At 43.9% G+C, this 22,548-nt stretch overlaps 1 protein-coding gene across 3 annotated transcripts in view; it reads right to left on the minus strand.

Annotated features, from left to right (window-relative positions):
• LOC144608128 (uncharacterized) overlaps positions 1-22,548 on the minus strand; it is a 66,390-nt gene that overhangs the window by 3,996 nt on the left and 39,846 nt on the right. For 2 of the 3 annotated variants that reach the window (XM_078425507.1, XM_078425506.1), the window contains exons 8-16: positions 21,591-21,716; positions 20,053-20,196; positions 16,146-16,239; positions 15,799-15,912; positions 14,281-14,453; positions 13,081-13,106; positions 6,839-6,952; positions 4,383-4,496; positions 1,929-2,042 (exon numbers count right to left, since the gene is read on the minus strand). In XM_078425507.1, coding sequence (XP_078281633.1) covers positions 1,929-2,042; positions 4,383-4,496; positions 6,839-6,952; positions 13,081-13,106; positions 14,281-14,453; positions 15,799-15,912; positions 16,146-16,239; positions 20,053-20,196; positions 21,591-21,716 — 1,019 coding nt within the window. The remainder of the gene's footprint in view (positions 1-1,928; positions 2,043-4,382; positions 4,497-6,838; positions 6,953-13,080; positions 13,107-14,280; positions 14,454-15,798; positions 15,913-16,145; positions 16,240-20,052; positions 20,197-21,590; positions 21,717-22,548) is intronic. The other variant, XM_078425508.1, reaches the window with a different exon arrangement.

Raw genomic sequence — 22,548 nt, forward strand, 5'->3', positions numbered from 1 at the left:
GCTCTTCATTGCCTGAATACCTTTCCTTTTGTGACCTTACCCTGAGATGTCACGTACACCAATGTTGATGACACCTCTGCCTTCAAGCACACCAGATCATTTAACAATGGCAGGATGTGGATCCATGGGCATCCCTAAGATGCTTATCCTTGGTGCATTGCTTGCAACCTGGAGTATTGCATCCAGTGTTCATATTGTGGCCTCCTCCACATTGGAAAGAACAAATGAAGATTTGGTTACAGCTCTGTCTACAGGGGGCAATTCTGAACTTCCTATTATCTTCTAGTCTTATCTTATCTTCCAAGTTCCTAACTTCCCAAATGCTTTTTTTACATCATAATTCTATCTGCTTCTATAGTTTCTCCTGTACTCAGGAAAGTTGCCACATACACACATCAAGGTTGGATCTATTTTGCAGTCTCTCGGTTTTGTTTTTATTAAAATCCAGTTCCATGGGTTCAGTGGTAGCTGATAAAGCTGATGTGGGATGAGATTGTAATTTATATAGTAAATGCTTTAATCATTTGCAAGATGCAGGACAGAACGCCACAGGAGATCCTTCTTCCCTGTGTCTATCAAACTTTACAACTCCTCCTCCTTCTGTCATGGGGTGGGCTGAGACTGACTCCCCTCCCCCCCCCCAAATCTTTGCCCATCCCCCAAGCCTTTCCATTCCACATTTTAAGTTCAGGTTTCATGTATTTTGTGTTTTTATGACTGTTGGCAGATCAAATTCCCTCCTGGGAAAAATAAAGTTCTATCGTATCGTATCATTTAGCACCTCACGGCCTAAAAACAGAGAAGTCCTCTGATATCTTGTGTCTGGGATCCTGAAAGAAGCGGCCATTGCTGGAGTGGATGCATCGTTTACCATCTTCCACAAATCCTTACATTCCGGAGAGGAACCAGAGCATTGGAAAACTCCCAATGCAAAGCCAGAGGGAGGGAGAAAGCAGGTCACTAGAGGTGGATAAACATAACATCTGTTGTTGGAAAAAATGGTAGAACCAATTAATTAAGGAAGTACTACCAACTGAGAAATAATTTAATCAAACAAAGTCAGTACTGTTCTATGAAGGTAAAATTATGCAAGTATTGAGTTTTTTGAGTATTGCTGACACATTTAGGAAAGATGAGATCGCACCAGAGAGAATAGAGAGATGTACGAGGATGTTGACAGGAATGGAAAATTGTATCTATGAAGAAAGATTAGATGAACTAGATTGCTTTCTTTGGACCAGTGGAGTCTGAGGGAAGATCCAATTGTGGTGTCCAAAATGAATATAAGAGACCAATATAGAGTGAATACACAGGACCTATTTTGTTCAACAGAGTAGTCAGTCACCAAATCAGACATAATCTAATAATTAACAGGTGACCCCAGATTTGAAAGATTGATGTACTGAAATCAGACTTTACCCAAATTTACCTGTATTTTTTTTTTTTTAATTCAAGTTAGTAAAGTTGTTACAGAAATGCACACATCTTCAGGAGTTGTATAAAGGTAGCAGCTACCTAATTCAAAAGACAACCAGTCTTCAAACAGAAAACAAACAGTTTCTGCATTGTCCTCCAGCAGCAATCAAACAGACACCAGTGGGTTGGATGTTGTTGGCAGGAAACACCAATGCAAAGCCAATTACACACTGGGCTGTGATAAAAGGAAGTCATTCCAACCTCATCAATAATACTGTGTTACTAACCTTTTCTAGAACAGAATCTGACAAAAAGGAAAGGTTTGAAGCAGAACTTTCTCACCATTGCCTTCCTCAATAAAATCTACCAGGCTCCATGTGAACAATGGGAGATTTGGTTGAGTCTCAGACTGTTGGTGCTCCTGCATCCCAACATGATCCAGCAATAGGAAATACAGAAAAATATCCAACCTGCTGTGTGAAGTGTTTGAAATGTTGCCTGAATATACTCACTTCAACCACTTTGCACTCAGGCTGCTCGTTGGTTCTGAGAGGCATTGATGTTGATTCAGAGTCATTCACGTTGATGTTAGTCCCAGCTGGAGATGGGTTGTCTCCCCTACCAATCTGCAGAGATAAACACATTATTAAACTTGCAAGTTTGGAAAATTACATTTTAAAAGTGGTGATTTAGTTGTCATTGTTTGACAATGAAAGCAACAGAATATTTATCCCACAATGTTTGGCACTAACTCTCATTCTTAGGTTAAATTGTCAGGACATCTTTCATGGCACGCTCCATCTTCATGTTGAATGTTAAATGTTGTCCAGAGGTCATAAGACTATCTATAGTCCTCCTCCCAGCCATCCTCACTGTGCAGTACGGGCTCCCCAACAAACTCCCTACCTCCCACATTTCACCTGATCACTTGAACCAACCTCCTGCCCCCCCACAACATCACAGACATTACATCATCTCAAGTAGTTTGTCACTTCCTTTCCTCATGTTCACCTCACCTCTGATTTCCAATCTTAGGCTGCTCTTCATTGCCTGAATACCTTTCCTTTTGTGACCTTACCCTGAGATGTCACGTACACCAATGTTGATGACACCTCTGCCTTCAAGCACACCAGATCATTTAACAATGGCAGGATGTGGATCCATGGGCATCCCTAAGATGCTTATCCTTGGTGCATTGCTTGCAACCTGGAGTATTGCATCCAGTGTTCATATTGTGGCCTCCTCCACATTGGAAAGAACAAATGAAGATTTGGTTACAGCTCTGTCTACAGGGGGCAATTCTGAACTTCCTATTATCTTCTAGTCTTATCTTATCTTCCAAGTTCCTAACTTCCCAAATGCTTTTTTTACATCATAATTCTATCTGCTTCTATAGTTTCTCCTGTACTCAGGAAAGTTGCCACATACACACATCAAGGTTGGATCTATTTTGCAGTCTCTCGGTTTTGTTTTTATTAAAATCCAGTTCCATGGGTTCAGTGGTAGCTGATAAAGCTGATGTGGGATGAGATTGTAATTTATATAGTAAATGCTTTAATCATTTGCAAGATGCAGGACAGAACGCCACAGGAGATCCTTCTTCCCTGTGTCTATCAAACTTTACAACTCCTCCTCCTTCTGTCATGGGGTGGGCTGAGACTGACTCCCCTCCCCCCCCCCAAATCTTTGCCCATCCCCCAAGCCTTTCCATTCCACATTTTAAGTTCAGGTTTCATGTATTTTGTGTTTTTATGACTGTTGGCAGATCAAATTCCCTCCTGGGAAAAATAAAGTTCTATCGTATCGTATCATTTAGCACCTCACGGCCTAAAAACAGAGAAGTCCTCTGATATCTTGTGTCTGGGATCCTGAAAGAAGCGGCCATTGCTGGAGTGGATGCATCGTTTACCATCTTCCACAAATCCTTACATTCCGGAGAGGAACCAGAGCATTGGAAAACTCCCAATGCAAAGCCAGAGGGAGGGAGAAAGCAGGTCACTAGAGGTGGATAAACATAACATCTGTTGTTGGAAAAAATGGTAGAACCAATTAATTAAGGAAGTACTACCAACTGAGAAATAATTTAATCAAACAAAGTCAGTACTGTTCTATGAAGGTAAAATTATGCAAGTATTGAGTTTTTTGAGTATTGCTGACACATTTAGGAAAGATGAGATCGCACCAGAGAGAATAGAGAGATGTACGAGGATGTTGACAGGAATGGAAAATTGTATCTATGAAGAAAGATTAGATGAACTAGATTGCTTTCTTTGGACCAGTGGAGTCTGAGGGAAGATCCAATTGTGGTGTCCAAAATGAATATAAGAGACCAATATAGAGTGAATACACAGGACCTATTTTGTTCAACAGAGTAGTCAGTCACCAAATCAGACATAATCTAATAATTAACAGGTGACCCCAGATTTGAAAGATTGATGTACTGAAATCAGACTTTACCCAAATTTACCTGTATTTTTTTTTTTTTAATTCAAGTTAGTAAAGTTGTTACAGAAATGCACACATCTTCAGGAGTTGTATAAAGGTAGCAGCTACCTAATTCAAAAGACAACCAGTCTTCAAACAGAAAACAAACAGTTTCTGCATTGTCCTCCAGCAGCAATCAAACAGACACCAGTGGGTTGGATGTTGTTGGCAGGAAACACCAATGCAAAGCCAATTACACACTGGGCTGTGATAAAAGGAAGTCATTCCAACCTCATCAATAATACTGTGTTACTAACCTTTTCTAGAACAGAATCTGACAAAAAGGAAAGGTTTGAAGCAGAACTTTCTCACCATTGCCTTCCTCAATAAAATCTACCAGGCTCCATGTGAACAATGGGAGATTTGGTTGAGTCTCAGACTGTTGGTGCTCCTGCATCCCAACATGATCCAGCAATAGGAAATACAGAAAAATATCCAACCTGCTGTGTGAAGTGTTTGAAATGTTGCCTGAATATACTCACTTCAACCACTTTGCACTCAGGCTGCTCGTTGTTTCTGAGAGGCATTGATGTTGATTCAGAGTCATTCACGTTGCTGTTAGTCCCAGCTGGAGATGGTTTGCCACCCCTACCAATCTGCAGAGATAAACACATTATTAAACTTGCAAGTTTGGAAAATTACATTTTAAAAGTGGTGATTTAGTTGTCATTGTTTGACAATGAAAGCAACAGAATATTTATCCCACAATGTTTGGCACTAACTCTCATTCTTAGGTTAAATTGTCAGGACATCTTTCATGGCACGCTCCATCTTCATGTTGAATGTTAAATGTTGTCCAGAGGTCATAAGACTATCTATAGTCCTCCTCACCAGCCATCCTCACTGTGCAGTACGGGCTCCCCAACAAACTCCCTACCTCCCACATTTCACCTGATCACTTGAACCAACCTCCCGCCCCCCCACAACATCACAGACATTACATCATCTCAAGTAGTTTGTCACTTCCTTTCCTCATGTTCACCTCACCTCTGATTTCCAATCTTAGGCTGTTCTTCATTGCCTGAATACCTTTCCTTTTGTGACCTTACCCTGAGATGTCACGTACACCAATGTTGATGACACCTCTGCCTTCAAGCACACCAGATCATTTAACAATGGCAGGATGTGGATCCATGGGCATCCCTAAGATGCTTATCCTTGGTGCATTGCTTGCAACCTGGAGTATTGCATCCAGTGTTCATATTGTGGCCTCCTCCACATTGGAAAGAACAAATGAAGATTTGGTTACAGCTCTGTCTACAGGGGGCAATTCTGAACTTCCTATTATCTTCTAGTCTTATCTTATCTTCCAAGTTCCTAACTTCCCAAATGCTTTTTTTACATCATAATTCTATCTGCTTCTATAGTTTCTCCTGTACTCAGGAAAGTTGCCACATACACACATCAAGGTTGGATCTATTTTGCAGTCTCTCGGTTTTGTTTTTATTAAAATCCAGTTCCATGGGTTCAGTGGTAGCTGATAAAGCTGATGTGGGATGAGATTGTAATTTATATAGTAAATGCTTTAATCATTTGCAAGATGCAGGACAGAACGCCACAGGAGATCCTTCTTCCCTGTGTCTATCAAACTTTTCAACTCCTCCTCCTTCTGTCATGGGGTGGGCTGAGACTGACTCCCCTCCCCCCCCCCAAATCTTTGCCCATCCCCCAAGCCTTTCCATTCCACATTTTAAGTTCAGGTTTCATGTATTTTGTGTTTTTATGACTGTTGGCAGATCAAATTCCCTCCTGGGAAAAATAAAGTTCTATCGTATCGTATCATTTAGCACCTCACGGCCTAAAAACAGAGAAGTCCTCTGATATCTTGTGTCTGGGATCCTGAAAGAAGCGGCCATTGCTGGAGTGGATGCAGCGTTTACCATCTTCCACAAATCCTTACATTCCGGAGAGGAACCAGAGCATTGGAAAACTCCCAATGCAAAGCCAGAGGGAGGGAGAAAGCAGGTCACTAGAGGTGGATAAACATAACATCTGTTGTTGGAAAAAATGGTAGAACCAATTAATTAAGGAAGTACTACCAACTGAGAAATAATTTAATCAAACAAAGTCAGTACTGTTCTATGAAGGTAAAATTATGCAAGTATTGAGTTTTTTGAGTATTGCTGACACATTTAGGAAAGATGAGATCGCACCAGAGAGAATAGAGAGATGTACGAGGATGTTGACAGGAATGGAAAATTGTATCTATGAAGAAAGATTAGATGAACTAGATTGCTTTCTTTGGACCAGTGGAGTCTGAGGGAAGATCCAATTGTGGTGTCCAAAATGAATATATGAGACCAATATAGAGTGAATACACAGGACCTATTTTGTTCAACAGAGTAGTCAGTCACCAAATCAGACATAATCTAATAATTAACAGGTGACCCCAGATTTGAAAGATTGATGTACTGAAATCAGACTTTACCCAAATTTACCTGTATTTTTTTTTTTTTTAATTCAAGTTAGTAAAGTTGTTACAGAAATGCACACATCTTCAGGAGTTGAATAAAGGTAGCAGCTACCTAATTCAAAAGACAACCAGTCTTCAAACAGAAAACAAACAGTTTCTGCATTGTCCTCCAGCAGCAATCAAACAGACACCAGTGGGTTGGATGTTGTTGGCAGCAAACACCAATGCAAAGCCAATTACACACTGGGCTGTGATAAAAGGAAGTCATTCCAACCTCATCAATAATACTGTGTTACTAACCTTTTCTAGAACAGAATCTGACAAAAAGGAAAGGTTTGAAGCAGAACTTTCTCACCATTGCCTTCCTCAATAAAATCTACCAGGCTCCATGTGAACAATGGGAGATTTGGTTGAGGCTCAGACTGTTGGTGCTCCTGCATCCCAACATGATCCAGCAATAGGAAATACAGAAAAATATCCAACCTGCTGTGTGAAGTGTTTGAAATGTTGCCTGAATATACTCACTTCAACCACTTTGCACTCAGGCTGCTCGTTGTTTCTGAGAAGCATTGATATTGATTCAGAGTCATTCACGTTGCTGTTAGTCCCAGCTGGAGATGGTTTGTCTCCCCTACCAATCTGCAGAGATAAACACATTATTAAACTTGCAAGTTTGGAAAATTACATTTTAAAAGTGGTGATTTAGTTGTCATTGTTTGACAATGAAAGCAACAGAATATTTATCCCACAATGTTTGGCACTAACTCTCATTCTTAGGTTAAATTGTCAGGACATCTTTCATGGCACGCTCCATCTTCATGTTGAATGTTAAATGTTGTCCAGAGGTCATAAGACTATCTATAGTCCTCCTCACCAGCCACCCTCACTGTGCAGTACGGGCTCCCCAACAAACTCCCTACCTCCCACATTTCACCTGATCACTTGAACCAACCTCCCCCCCCCCCACAACATCACAGACATTACATCATCTCAAGTAGTTTGTCACTTCCTTTCCTCATGTTCACCTCACCTCTGATTTCCAATCTTAGGCTGTTCTTCATTGCCTGAATACCTTTCCTTTCGTGACCTTACCCTGAGATGTCACCTACACCAATGTTGATGACACCTCTGCCTTCAAGCACACCAGATCAATTAACAATGGCAGGATGTGGATCCATGGGCATCCCTAAGATGCTGATCCTTGGTGCATTGCTTGCAACCTGGAGTATTGCATCCAGTGTTCATATTGTGGCCTCCTCCACATTGGGAAGAACAAATGAAGATTTGGTCACAGCTCTCAGTCTACAGGGACAATTCTGAACTTCCCATTATCTTCTAGTCTTATCTTATCTTCCAAGTTCCTAACTTCCCAAATGCTTTTTTACATCATAATTGTATCTGCTTCTATAGTTTCTCCTGTACTCAGGAAAGTTGCCACATACGCACATCAAGGTTGGGTCTATTTTGCAGTCTCTCGGCTTTGTTTGATAAAGTCCAGTTCCATGGGTTCAATGGTATCTGATAAAGCTGACGTGGGATGAGATTGTAATTTATATAGTAAATACTTTGATAATTTGCAAGATGCAGGACAGAACGCCACAGGAGATCCTTCTTCCCTGTGTCTATCAAACTTTACAACTCCTCCACCTTCTGTCATGGGGTGGGCTGAGACTGACTCCCCCCTCCCCCCCAAATCTTTGCACATTCCCCAAGCCTTTCCATTCCACTTTTTAATTTCAGGTTTCATGTATTTTGTGTTTTTATGACTGTTGGCAGATCAAATTCCCTCCTGGGAAAAATAAAGTTCTATCGTATCGTATCATTTAGCACCTCACGCTGTAAGGCACTGATCAGCTGATGTTACTCCCTTTGATGTGCTTTCAGGGTTCGTACACTTGGAACAACTATAAATTCAAGGACTTTTCAAGGATTTTCAAGGTCCAAAAATCCCATTTTCAAGGACCAAAATCCAGCAAACATTGATGGTTTATCGGAGACGTATATAAATCGCTTGGTATTGGATGATTTGATTCTGTACCAATTAAAAGTAAGTAAGAAGGTTGGCTGGTCACCATCTCGGATTTGATTGAAAATCATGTTTTGCACACCTCTGGGTACAAAGAACTCAGCAGAAAAATCAACTTTAAACTCAAAGTTCCTTTGAAATTACGAACCATTGAGATAGCTCAAATTATTGCCAAATGCCCACGTGCTCCCGCTCCACCAATGGCGGCCGCCCGGGCCGGGAACCCTATTACGCAGATTTTTTTTGATAATTATACCTTGAAATGACACAATTTCCTTGCTTGTTTACCCTTAATTTATGGAAGATGTGGCCAGTAGTAGGAGCCCATTGGAGGTGGCGAAAATGTTGGAGGATTATATGCTGTACGTGACAGCTGATGGGTGGAAGGGGAGGACAAGGGGGACTCTATCCTTGTTATGAATGGGGGGAAGGGGAGCAAGTGCAGAGCTACAGGATGTCGAGGAGACCCTAGTGAGAGCCTCATCTATAATGGAAGAGGGGAACCCCTTCTATTATAGAGATCCAGTGCAAATTGGAGGAAGAGCACCTCATATTTCGCTTATTCACAAAATGCTGGAGTAACTCAGCAGGTCAGGCAGCATCTCAGGAGAGAAGGAATGGGTGACGTTTCTGGTCGAGACCCTTCTTCAGACTGATGTCAGGGGGGCCGGACAAAGGAAGGATATAGGTGGAGACAGGAAGATAGAGGGAGAACTAGGAAGGGGGAGGGGAAGAGAGGGACAGAGGAACTATCTAAAGTTGGAGAAGTCAATGTTCGTACCGCTGGGCTGCAAGCTGCCCAAGCGAAATATGAGGTGCTGCTCCTCCAATTTCTGGTGGGCCTCACTATGGCACTGGAGGAGGCCCATGACAGAAAGGTCAGACTGGGAGTGGGAGGGGGAGTTGAAGTGCTCAGCCACCGGGAGATCAGGTTGGTTAAGGCGGACTGAGCGCAGGTGTTGAGCGAAACGATCGCCGAGCCTGCGTTTGGTTTCGCCGATATAAAGAAGTTGACATCTAGAGCAGCGGATACAATAGATAAGGTTGGAGGAGGTGCAGGTGAATCTCTGTCTCTCCTGGAAAGACTGTTAGGAACCTTGGATGGAGTAGAGGGGGGAGGTAAAGGGACAGGTGTTGCATCTCCTGCGTTTGCATGGGAAAGTGCCCGGGGATGGGGTGGTTGGGTAGGGACAAGTGGACCAGGGAATTATGGAGGGAACGGTCTCTACGGAACGCAGAAAGGGGAGGAGATGGGAAGATGTGGCCAGTAGTGGGATCCCGTTGGAGGTGATGGAAATGTTGGAGGATGATTTGTTGGATACGCTGGCTGATGGGGTGGAAGGTGAGAACGAGGGGGATTCTGTCCTTGTTACGAATGGGGGGAGGGTGAGCAAGAGCGGAGCTGCGGGATGTAAAAGAGGCCCTAGTGAGAGCCTCGTCCATAATGGAAGAGGGGAAGCCCCGTTTCCTGAAGACTGAGGACATCTCTGATGCCCTAGTGTGAAACACCTCATCCTGGGCGCAGATGCAGCGTAGATGGAGGAATTGGGATTAGGGGATAGACTTTTTGCAGGAGACAGGGTGGGAAGACGTGTAGTCCAGATAGCTGTGCGAGTCAGTGGGTTTATATTAGATGTCAGTCACTAGTCTGTCTCCTGTGATGGAGATGATGAGGTCCAGAAACGGGAGGGAGATGTCAGAGATAGTTCAGGTATATTTAGGAGCAGGATGGAAATTGGTAGTGAAGTGTATGAAGTCAGTGAGTTCTGCATGAGTACAAGAGGTAGCACCAATGCAGTCGTCGATGTAGCAGAGGTAGAGTTCGGGGATGGGGCCGGTGTACGTCCGGAACAGGGATTGTTCGACGTACCCGACAAAGAGGCAGGCATAGCTAGGGCCCATGCGAGTGCCCATTGCTATGCCTCTGGTTTGGAGGAAGTGGGAGGAGTCAAAGGAGAAGTTGTTGAGGGTAAGAACCAGCTCTGCTAGGCGGAGGAGAGTGTTCGTAGATGGGGATTGGCTGGTTCTACGGTCGAGGAAGAAACGGAGGGCTTCGAGACCACCCTTGTGGGGGATGGAAGTGTAGAGTGACTGGACATCCATTGTAAAGATGAGGGAGTGGGGGCCTGGGAACCGGAAGTTATTGAGGAGACGGAGAGCATGTGAGGTGTGGAGGGATTTGACCAGGGGGGATAGGATGGAGTCGAGGTAGATGGAAATATGTTCGGTGGGACATGAACAGGCAGAAACAATGGGTCTGCCGGGACAGTTCTGTTTATGGATTTTAAGTAGAAGGTAAAATCGGGCCGTGCAGGGATGGGGAACGATAAGTTTGGAGGCATTAGAGGGTAGAGCGCCGGTAATGGTGAGGTTCGTGATGGTGTTGATGATTAAGGTTTGGTGCTCGTCGGTGGGGTCATGGTCCGAGGATAAGTAGGAGGAGGTGTCTGAGAGTTGTCATCTGGCCTCGGTCCGGTAGAGGTCAGCACGCCAGACTACCACAGCACCTCCCTTGTCAGCGGGTTTGATGACTAAGTCAGGGTTGTTGCAGAGTGAGTGGAGGGCTGCACGTTCAAGAGGGGAGAGGTTAGAGTGAGTCAGGGGAGTGGAGAATTTGAGGCGGTTAATGTGACGCCGGCAGTTGGAGATGAAAAGTTCTAGTGAGGGTAGTTGGCCAACCGGGGGGGGTCCAAGAGGAGGGGGTCCATTGGAGACGGGAGAAGGGGTCATCACTGGGGGGGTGTGGACTCCTTCCCATGGAAAAAGGCTCGGAGGCAGAGGCGACTGAAGAAGAGATCCACATCATGGCGGACCCGGAACTCGTTGATGTGGGGGCGGAGGGGAACAAAGGTGAGGCCTCTGCTGAGGACAAACCGTTCGGTGTCTGAAAGGGGGAGGTCAGGGGGGATGGTGAACACCCGGCAAGTGTGGGGGTTGGGGCCGGATGAAGGCAGGGAGGGCAGGCGGAGGGGGAGGGGATGTATGGTGAGGGGGTGGTGGGTTAACAGAGCAGAGGGGGGCATGAGGACCGATATGGGGAGTAGTTAGAGTCACCTGGCTAGAGGGGGAAGGGGGAAACCCAGTGGAAACCTTGGTGTGGTTCCCTTTAGTAGGGAGTGGGCAGTAGGACCCAGTGGCACTGTGGGACTCTGCCTCATTGGACCTGTGGGCCCAGCGCAGTGTCTGTGGGCCGGGTGAAGCTGCGACCTGCTGCTGGGCCTGGGAGCCGGGTGCAGCGACGGCTGTGACCTGCTGCTGGATGGTGGAGCGGTGCGGGTCGACACAGTCGCTGGTGGAGGCCCACGGGGAACTGGAGCCCGGGTAAGCACCGGTCGGCCCGGTCAGTGGATAGCCAGGGAGGACGTTGGCGGCAGCGGCGGTGAAGAGGCCTTGGACGTTGGCGGCAGCGGCCCCGGGGAGGCGGTGGAGGTCGGCGGCAGCAGCGGTGGAAGCCTCAGGTAAGCCTGGGTAGTTTACAGCCCAGAGGAATGAACATTGACCTCTAACTTCAAGTAGCACTTGCTTTCCCTCTCTAACCCCCCCTTCCCAGTTCTCCCTCCAGTCTTACTGTGTCCGACTACATTCTATCTATGTGCCTCCCTTTCCCCTGACATCAGTCTGAAGAAGGATCTCGACCCAAAACGTCACCCATACCTTCTCTCCTGAGATGCTGCCTGTCCCGCTGAGTTACTCCAGCATTTTGTGAAATAAGTACCTTTGATTTGTACCAGCATCTGCAGTTATTTTCTTACACTGATTCATGCTTATTTTCATTATAACACCACAGGACATTGATGCTCCTCAGCAACGGGAGGCAGAGCTTCCAATGGCAATATGGGTCCGTCCCCCCCTTCACGTTTTACGTCAGGCCTCATGCCTTCAATATTGCCGACATTCACTCACTTATCGGTTCCATCACTTGGCGAATGGGGGTTGCAATTGACGCGCCTGGCAGAGTTAAACCAGAGGGAATTTTTTTAAAGTTTGACTAAATGTCACATTTAGATCTCGATACCTTGGCGCCAGGCCTACACCCTCCCTCCCTCCCGCAGCAGCAACAGCAGCTGCAATGTCACTTCCTCCTCCTCACTACCTTCACACTGAAGATCGCTAAGTACCAGCAGGAAGGGGAAACAGGAGAACACTTTGGACAGATATGCCCGTGGTGCCACCATCTCAACCGACAGTGATCTGAAGCGTCTTTACGGCCGCGGCCTAGGGTTCCTTCAAGGCAGTGGCCCGGAGCTTCCTCACGGAAACCGGTCTGGCGCTCCTTCACGGCAGAGGCCCAGGGCAAGGCCACGACCTGGGGTTCCTTCACGGCGACAGACCCGGAGCTCTTTCAGATCCTCCGGCGACGAGGCAAGGCGTGAACCCGGCTCCTCAGCTGCTACTGCCGCCGCCGCTGCACCTTGAACTTCCAAATTTCTAAATCCGCGGATCATAAATTTAGTAATTTATTAAAACGAAAAGTGAATTTTCAAGGACTTTGAAGGACCTATGATAAACCTAAGGAGTTTCAAGGCCTTGAAAAACAGAGTTTCAAATTCCAGGACTTTCAAAGACTGTACAAGCCCTGTGCTTTGGATCCAGTGTAATGATGCATCATTTCAGGGTAAGTAGAACATGCACAGAAAACATAATACTAAATTATTTGAATTAAACAGCAGCAATCTGTTTGTATTGCTTTCAACTTTAATACACACGACCTTTAAATAATGGTGAGATATTATGTGCTTACCCCATTCTCTCGTCTTTTTTTGAAACCTATCGGAAAAACAAAAATGGAAGGTTTTCAGTATAAATACCGTGAAATTGGTTAACTATATCTTTAGTCTGTCATGTTTTGACATGAAATTAATCGGTGATTTACAAACTATTCTGCCAGTTTTCTGCCACAACTGTTCTCTTTGGCTGTTCAGGATGACAGAAGATCCCACCGTAGCAAGATGGAGTTTATTTTAATCTATAATCGGTGTGATAATGTTAGGAGTGGGATATACAACAGCTCAGGGTGTGTATTGTCGGAGGTCCGACAGCAGCACCACAGCAGCAGCAGGGACCAACAGGCATGAGTGGGCACAATGAGAAGGGTTATGAAAAGCAGAATTCTTCAGAACCACAATTAGGCAAAGGAACAAGTAGTTCTCCCAAGTTCCTGCTAGTAGTAAAATACGGCCATTCAGCCCATTAAGTCTACTCTGCCATTCAATCATGGCTGATCTATCTTCCCCTCTCAATCCCATTCGCCCCATAACCCTGGACACCTGTACTAATCAACAATCTGTCAGGTCCACAAAGAAATCCTGGGGAATCCCAGCAATTGGATTCAGTTGGATCACAGAGGTAGCCTAAAGAAAATGTTCAGGAAGGAATTTCCAGAATTTAGAGGAGTGGTGGAGAGTGAATTCAGGGAAGATCAGGAGAGGGGCTTTGCAGACCCAGAGGCCCTGCAGGTCTGCACAAGGCTGAAGGGATGAGACTGGACCATGATAACAGGTATTTAGATTTTAAAGTTGAAGTGTGCTTGTAGCAGGAGTGAATGTATATCAGCAAGCAGAGCAGCAGAATAGAGGTGAAAAAGTAGCAAAGGCATGGCTGAGGAGTAAAGGAGGAGCTGATGCAAGACAGAGCCATGTGCAAGAAGTGAAACAGGGCGGCTTCATAGTGGTGTGGATGTATAAAGAAAACCCCAGTTCTAGGTCAAAGACAACATCGAGGTGGAGAATTACTCCTCTCAGCTTCAAGCAATTTCCTCAATTGGAAATAATGACAATTAGTAAAACTGGCAATTTTACATTTTTTAGTACAGAGAGCAAAAAGATTGGTTAAATTCATAGTCGCACAATAGTTTGGTGATTGTAAATACTAATATTAAAAAAATTATGATCATTTCCAAACTGGCTAAAAAAACATTGAATTCAGAAAATGAATAACATACGTGGTCTGAGTTCAGGATACCTCCAGAAAACAACTGCCCCAATTAAAATGAAAATGATAACCGCAATGGCGATAACTGGAATGATAATTCTTAAATTGTTATTTGCTTCTGCACACTTTACATCAGCTTCACTGCTCCCAGGTTCAAACAGTTGTCGATGGAGCTTTTCACATCTGGGGAATTTACAGAAAGAAAAATAAATGAATACAAGCATTCCCAAAGGCTGCTTTGTTGAAATATAATGAATCAGTTACAAATAATCTATGATTGAAATTTTATTGCAACCCCAGCATTCTGAGGTTTAGCACTTTTGGCATTATGAAGACATCAGGAATAGGTCAACCACTCATCTTCAAAACAGTTCTGCAGAATCTTTCCATTTCACCTGCGTGAGCAGACAAGACCTTGGTTTAACACCTGTCCCTGGCAATGCACTGGGATGTCAGCCCTGATTCTCACGGATCACATCCTTCCATCTCAGGTGAAATGCTTTGTGCCACACCCAGCTCCTGCTCTTGTTAGGCACTGGTATTCGAGATGTCCTTTACTGAGGGTGAGGACCTCAGGCTGTTGTTGTGAGAGGTTGAAGATTTCCATGAAATCTCTAAGCCAGGTTTTGAGAATACAGGTATATACCAACAGGACTGTTTGCTTTCAGAGGTTCACAATCGTAAAGTATTATTTGAAGTTTGCACAGGGTCATGTGGGACTGTAGGACCCATGGTGGTACATCATTGTTCTCCCTTTCAAAGTGAGCAGAGGAAACATTGAGCTCGCCTGGGAGTGACACGTGGCTGTCACTTGTGCTACTCTATCTCATGCTGATTGAAACGATAGAGTGCAAGCCATGCTATATTTGTTGAGTGTCCATCGGAGCCACCAGTTTAGCCCAGAGAGTCACGTCACATTCCCAGTGGCCTTCTGGAGGAGGTACTTGGACTTCTTGTACGACCTAGATCACCTGACAAGAACACCCAGATCTGGTCTGGTCCTCAGTAGATTGCGGATCTCCAGGTGCCTCCAAGGCTTCTGGTTGGGGAACATTCGGACTGTCTTGGTAGGAACACATTCCTCCTTCTCATTTTCCTTCTCATCCATGTCAACTTCTGTGCTGATTTCATCACACCATTCTCTTCTACTCTTTCACACACCTATATCAGAGCTCTCAATTGCTTCCATTCTTAAATTTCCAAAAGAATCAAATCTCATTACCCATCAGAGGAACATGGAAATAAATTTGTTTCTTTTTGGAGTTTCTGTCTTGAGTGTAATATCTTTAATTGTCTTATCTATTATTTATAAGGCCAGTGAAATGATGAAAAGCAATTCACAATTATTATTCAAGATTGAATTGCAGTTTGAATCGCACTACTGAACAAAATATGGTAAATATTTTAGAATAGTTCAAAGAAAATGTTTCATCCTAATAACTTTCCATTATATAATTTTAAAGTCTGATTGTGATCAAATCCTCATGGGATTGCCTTTATACTACCATGTTAAACCTCGCCTTGCTACCTTCGTGGCAGCAATGGCGTCGCGGGACTCGGCATCGTGGTGCGCGGACCAGCGGTGGAGCTCCAGGTCTGCGGGCGATCGCGTCGCTGCCGAGGAGTGTCGGGAGGATTGTTTCTTTTATTACAAAGAAAGAAGCACAGATCACAGAGATCACAGAGAAAGCACAAAACAACATTTCCAACAATGTTCCAACTTAACATTACATTGGAGTTAATGATTAATTGTCTCTGAAAGGCACATTGTGAATGACAGGAAGAAGATGGGAACAGGACTTTGTGAATTGAGAAAAACCAACAAGAGGTTGAGTTTCCTGAATATGGATCACCATGGATTTTAAAAGTACTCACACTGTCCAGTTCAAACACGCTTCAGTTGACGAATCCCTGCCTGAAAACGTTCCTACAGGACACTTCTCACACACGGTATCTTTTAACGGTGTTCCTGAAAAATAGAAACATAGAAAATCGGTGCAGGAGGAGGCCATTCGGCCCTTCAAGCCAGCACCGCCATTCATTGTGATCATGGCTGATCACCCAAAATCAGTAACTTGTGCGCAACTTCTCCCCATATCCTTTGGTTCCACTAGCCCCCCGAGCTCTATCCAACTCTTTCTTAAATTCATCCAGTGATTTGGCTTCCACTGCCCTCTGTGGCAGAGAATTCCACAAATTCACAACTCTCTTAAGTGAAAAAGTTCCTTCTCGCCTCAGTTTTAAATGGCCTCCCCTTTATTCTAACACTGTGGCCCCTGGTTCTGGACTCCCCCAACATTGGGAACATTTTTCCTGCGTCTAGCTTGTCCAGTCCTTTTATAATTTTATATTTCTCTATAAGATCCCCTCTCATCCTTCTAAACTCTAGTGTTACTTCTAATTCCTTCATCCAAATCATTAATATATATGGTAAACAGTTGCCCCAACACCGAGCCTTGCGGCACTCCACTCGCCACTGCCTGCCATTCTGAAAAGGACCATTTACTCCTACTCTTTGCTTCCTGTCTGCCAACCAATTCTCTATCCATGTCAACACCCTACCCCCAATACTATGTGCTCTAATTTTGCTCACCAATCTCCTGTGTGGGACCTTATCAAAGGCTTTCTGAAAGTCTAGATACACTACATCCACTGGCTCCCCTTCATCCATTTTACTTGTCATATCCTCAAAGAATTCCAGAAGATTAGTCAAGCATGATTTCCCTTTCATAAATCCATGCTGACTTGGACTTATCCTTTTACTGCTATCCAAATGCACTGTTATTACCTCTTTAATAATTGACTCCAGCATTTTCCCCACCACCGATGTCAGGCTAACTGGTCTGTAATTCCCTGTTTTCTCTCTCGCTCCTTTCTTGAAAAGTGAGATAACATTAGCTATCCTCCAATCCACAGGAACTGATCCTGAATCTATAGAACATTGAAAAATGATCACCAATGCGTCCACTATTTCTGGAGCCACCTCCCTGAGTACCCTGGAATGCAGACCACCAGGCCCTGGGGATTTATCAACCTTCAGTCCCATCAGTCTACCCAATACTATTTCTCGCCTAATGCAAAAAAAAATCAGTTCCTCTATCCCCCTAGATCCTCTGTCCCCTAGTACATCTGGGAGATTGTTTGTGTCTTCCTTAGTGAAGACAGATCCGAAGTACCTGTTCAACTCTTCTGCCATTTCCTTGTTACCCATAATAATTTCACCGGTGTCTGCCTTCAAGGGACCCACATATAAACGAAGAAACATCAGGTAACTGGTGTGGAGCCTGTAAATACTGGCGTTATAAAGCACCTTTTCATGTGCTCCAGTTAAAAATAATTATTTTGCTTTGCACCAAAACTAGTTTAACATTGAACAAAATAAACTTTCAGTTTTGTACTACCATTTCATCAATTACGAAATAGTAGGCATTCTGAAAACTTTGGAAAGAATTGACTTCACTGAATAGTTCCAGCGTTGCTTCAGTGCAAAATTACTTGAACATGATTTATTTTACTTTTAGCTTGCACGAAGCAACATCTACAAATATCTTCAGTCAGTTACTAGGGCCTGGAAATTCACCCATGCTCTCAGGGCACACTACTGCACAAATAACACTTTCAGCTGCTGGGGAATGCAGGCAATGATCAATGCATGCTGTAATGGTCGGGTTAGTGTGTGGGCCTCCGTGTTAGTAGAGAAACCAGCATAAGTTTTGCAAAAACAGTGTGAGGAGGAGGTAGCCACAAGAATATAAAAAAGGGAATAAAGATATTGATTTTTGTTTAAATTTACTTTAATTTATTATTGTCATGTGTACCGCCGAGGTACAGTGAAAGGCTTAACAAAGAACTCGTGCTGATCAAGAAGTATGGGATTTTAAGACTCTCTGATCATTTTCCAATGTTCTATAGATTCAGGATCAGTTCTCGTGGATTGGAGAATAGCTAATGTTATCCTACTTTTTACGAAAGGAGGGAGAGAGAAAACGGGAAATTATAGACCAGTTAGCCTGACATCAGTGGTGGGAAAGATGCTGGAGTCAAATGTAAAAGAAGAAATTGCAAAACATTTGCATAGCAGTAACAAGATTGTTCCGAGTCAGCATGGATTTACGAAGGGGAAATCGTGCTTGACTAATCTTCTGGAATGTTTTGAGGATGTAACTAGGGAAATGGACAAGGGAGAGCCAGTGGATGTAGTACATCTGGACTTTCTAAAAGCTTTCGATAAGGTCCCACATAGGAGATTAGTGGGCAAAATTAGAGCACATGGGGGCAGGGTACTGACATGGATAGAAAATTGGTTGGCAGACAGGAAACAAAGAGTAGGGATTAACAAGTCCCTTTCAGAATGGCAGGCAGTGACTAGTGCTGGGCTCAGTGTTGGGACCGCAGGCTCAGTGTTGGGACCGCAGCTATTTACAATATACATTAATGACTTAGATGAAGGGATTAAAAGTAACATTAGCAAATTTGCAGATGACACAAAGCTGGGTGGCAGTGTGAACTATGAGGAGGATGCTATGAGGATGCAGGGTGACTTGGACAGGTTGTGTGAGTGGGCAGATGCAGTTTAATGTGGATAAATGTGAGGTTATTCACTTTGGTGGTAAGACCAGGAAGACAGGTTATTATCTGAATGGTGTCAAGTTAGGAAAAGGGGAAGTACAAAGAGATCTGGGTGTCCTTGTTCTTCAGTCACTGAATGTGAGCTTGCAGGTACAGCAGTCGAGTCTAGAAGCAAAGAGGTCCTTCTGCAGTTGTACAGGGCCCTTGTGAGACCACACCTGGAGTACTGTGTGCGGTTTTGGTCTCAAAATTTGAGGAAGGACATTCTTGCTATTGAGGGAGTGCAGCGTAGGTTCACTAGGTTATTTCCCGGAATGGCGGGACTGTCGTATGTTGAAAGACTGGAGCGACTGGGCTTGTATACACTGGAATTTTGAAGGATGAGAGGAGATCTTATTGAAACATATAAGATTATTAAGGGATTGGACATGCTAGAGGCAGGAAACATGTTCCCAATGTTGGGGGATTCCAGAACCAGGGGCCACAGCTTAAGAATAAGGGGTAGGCTATTCAGAACGGAGATGAGGAAAAACGTTTTCACTCAGAGAGTTGTAAATTCTCTGGCTCAGAAGGCAGTGGAGGCCAATTCTCTGGATGCTTTAAAGAGAGAGTTAAATAGAGCTCTTAATGATAGCGGAGTCAGGGGGTATGGGAGAGGGCAGCAGAGGGTACTGATTGTGGATGATCAGCCATGATCACATTGAATGGCGGTGCTGGCTGGAAGGGCCGAATGGCCTACTCCTGCACCTATTGTCTATTGAATTAGGAGTGCAGACAGAAGCAATAAAATGGACAATAGTGACCGAAAGTCAAGACTGCTCAATAATAGGTAAAAATGGTAAGTGGACCAAACAACTTTTTTAGAACATAAATCCAAATTCTATTCTAAATTTGTGCAAAGGACTCATTAAAATAAACCCAACAAGGTGCAGATGCTACTTGGACTCCTCATGCAATGATCCAGCTAGGAGCAAGCTCCCTTTGGTGCCAGTAATTTCAATGTCTTCGTGCAGCCCAGAATTTAACACCACAGGCCAGTAAAGAGTCGCATGGTATTTCAGCGTAATTCCTTGGCAATATCCTGACTTGGTCAAATTTTCATTCACTGATTCCATTATGCTCCTCGATTTTGTGGAGAGGATGGTCACGGCAATTACCATTCAACCCCAAGATTGCATTTAGCAATGGAACACATGGCACTCCAACAACCCACCTTTCTCTTTAACTCCATGACCTGCTGGGCATGTTGTGTGTTTATTGGCCATCTGACAGTTTTCAATGCAGTAATACCCTGTTCTGGGCTCACATTTCGCATCGCGTTTATAGGTACATTCTTCCTTAATTTGAAGTCCCAAATCTGTAAATAAAAAATATTTGTGAGGTCCAACGTGAATTAATATGAACTATTTTCTATTTTAATCCAAACAAAAGAAGCAGGATTTGGTTGTTTAACATCTTGTTCCTGCTCTGCCATTGGAAAGACCTTCTATCTCTGCACCTCCCTCAACACTAACCCAATATCCCACAATTCTCTCAAAATTATTATACTGTGACCCCAGGTTCCAGACACCTCAGCAAAGGGAAATGTTAGATTCAAACCCGACAAGCCACGTAAGAATTTTACATGTTTCTACAAGGTGATCTATCAAGCTTCTTCTAAACTCAGGAAAATAAAGAGCCGATTTGCCCTTTCCCCTTAGAACAATTTCTTATCCCAGGAATACTAGTTTTTCTCCCCTATCGAAAATATATCCATCCTTACGTTAGACCAGATCTGTACATCATTCCAGCTATGGTCTCCCCATGGCCCCACCAACACTTAATACTCCTTAATACTCCTTTCTTCCATTGTTTTTCTATCAAAGTGCGTATCTGCACTTGTTTCCACATTATATTCCATCTGCCAACTCTCACACATTCACTCCTCTTCTTGCCAACTACTTTGTATCTGCATCAAACTTGGATCTGTTACTCTACAAAGTAGAAACATAGAAAATAGGTGCAGGAGTAGGCTATTCGGCTCTTTGAGCCAGCACTGCCATTCAATATGATCATGGCTGATCATCCAAAATCAGTACGCTGTTCCTGCTTTCCCCTCATATACCTTGATTCCATTAGCCCTAAGAGCAAAATCTAACTCTCTCTTGAAAACATCCAGTGAATTGGCCTCCACTGCCTTCTGTGGCAGAGAATTCCACAGATTCACAACTCTCTGGTTGAAAAGGATTTTCCTCATCTCAGTCCTAAATGGCCTTCCTCTTATTCTTAAACTGTTACCCATGGTTCTGGACTCCCCCAACACTGGGGAACATTTTTCCTGCATCTAGCCTGTCCAATCCCTTAAAAATGTTATATGCTTCTTTAAGATCCCCTCTCATCCTTCCAAATTCCAGTGAATACAAGCCCAGTCGACCCATTCTTTCATCATATATCAGTCCCACCATCCCGGGAATTAATCTGGTGAACCTATGCTGCACTCCCTCAATAGCAAGAATGGCGTTCCTCAAACTAGGAGACCAAAACTGCACACAATACTCCATGAGCAGTCTCACCAGGGCCCTGTACAACTGCAGCAGGACCTCCTTGCTCCTGTACTCAGATCCTCAAATTCTATGAATTAATTTTTCCCCTCTCCCTCCCTCATTCTTTCAGGGAGGGGGAGGGGGAGAGGGGAGGGGGGAGAGGGTGCTGCACCAATTCAGGAGAGGTTTGGGCCCAACGGGTCCACTTGGTCTAGTCTAATATATATACCTTGATCACATTTCTTGCACTTAAAACATTTTTCAAGCCCATTTGGATGTTCAATAAATTCTCCAGCTGTACATGGATTACACCCTGTGCCAGTATCAACAGTGCAGTGTTTAGCAACTACACTCCCTATAATAAAACAAAATTGGAGAAAGCAGACATGGAATTAGACATGAAATCACAATGCTTGTCCTGCTGTAAGGAAACCAGTTACCATGCAATTTATTGAAATAAAGATCTTATTTATAAGCAGGGATAGCAGTATTTAGTCAGAGAGATATATAGCATTCTTCTTCTTTCGTGTCCATCATCCATGTTTCAAATGTTGCATCGCTGTCATCGTCCATCCTGAAACGGGCGCAAGCTTCCGGCGACAATCAGTGGGAGCCATCGCTTGTACAGTAGACGATGGTGGTCGCAGAATTAGCTAAGGACACTTCCAGTTTCCAGCCCCGTGACATGGACGCTTCTGCTATGGGGCCTATATAGCATTGAAACTAGCTTGAAACTAGCTATATAGCATTGAAACTCGACCAACCTTGTCTATCCCAACCAATTTAACATAACCGTCAGGACAAATCTTTTGTTTGTTTGTTTGTATTTATGTCTTGTTTGCTTTGTAAAGCGTCTTTGAGTATCTTGAAAAGCGCTATATAAAATAAATGTATTATTATTATTATTATTATAACAGGTTGGTCTCATTTGTATTTACTTCTATAGCCTTTTCTGGCTTTTTTTCTGGAAAAGTCCTCAGGGAGGTTGTTACATAAGCATGTCAAGGATGGGGTCTTTTTCTTTTGCAGTCACTGGGTATTGTGAATCACTTGATTAAAATCTGGTTGTGTTGGTTCAGTGGCAGCTGATGAGGCTGATATGAAATTCACAGGACTCTCTCAATCCTACCTTGAATGTTTTTCCCCATTGTTAGTAGACACAGGCCAGAGATTCCCATTATCTAATA

This window comes from Rhinoraja longicauda, chromosome 30, assembly GCF_053455715.1.
Source record: "Rhinoraja longicauda isolate Sanriku21f chromosome 30, sRhiLon1.1, whole genome shotgun sequence".
Classification (NCBI taxonomy): domain Eukaryota; kingdom Metazoa; phylum Chordata; class Chondrichthyes; order Rajiformes; family Arhynchobatidae; genus Rhinoraja; species Rhinoraja longicauda.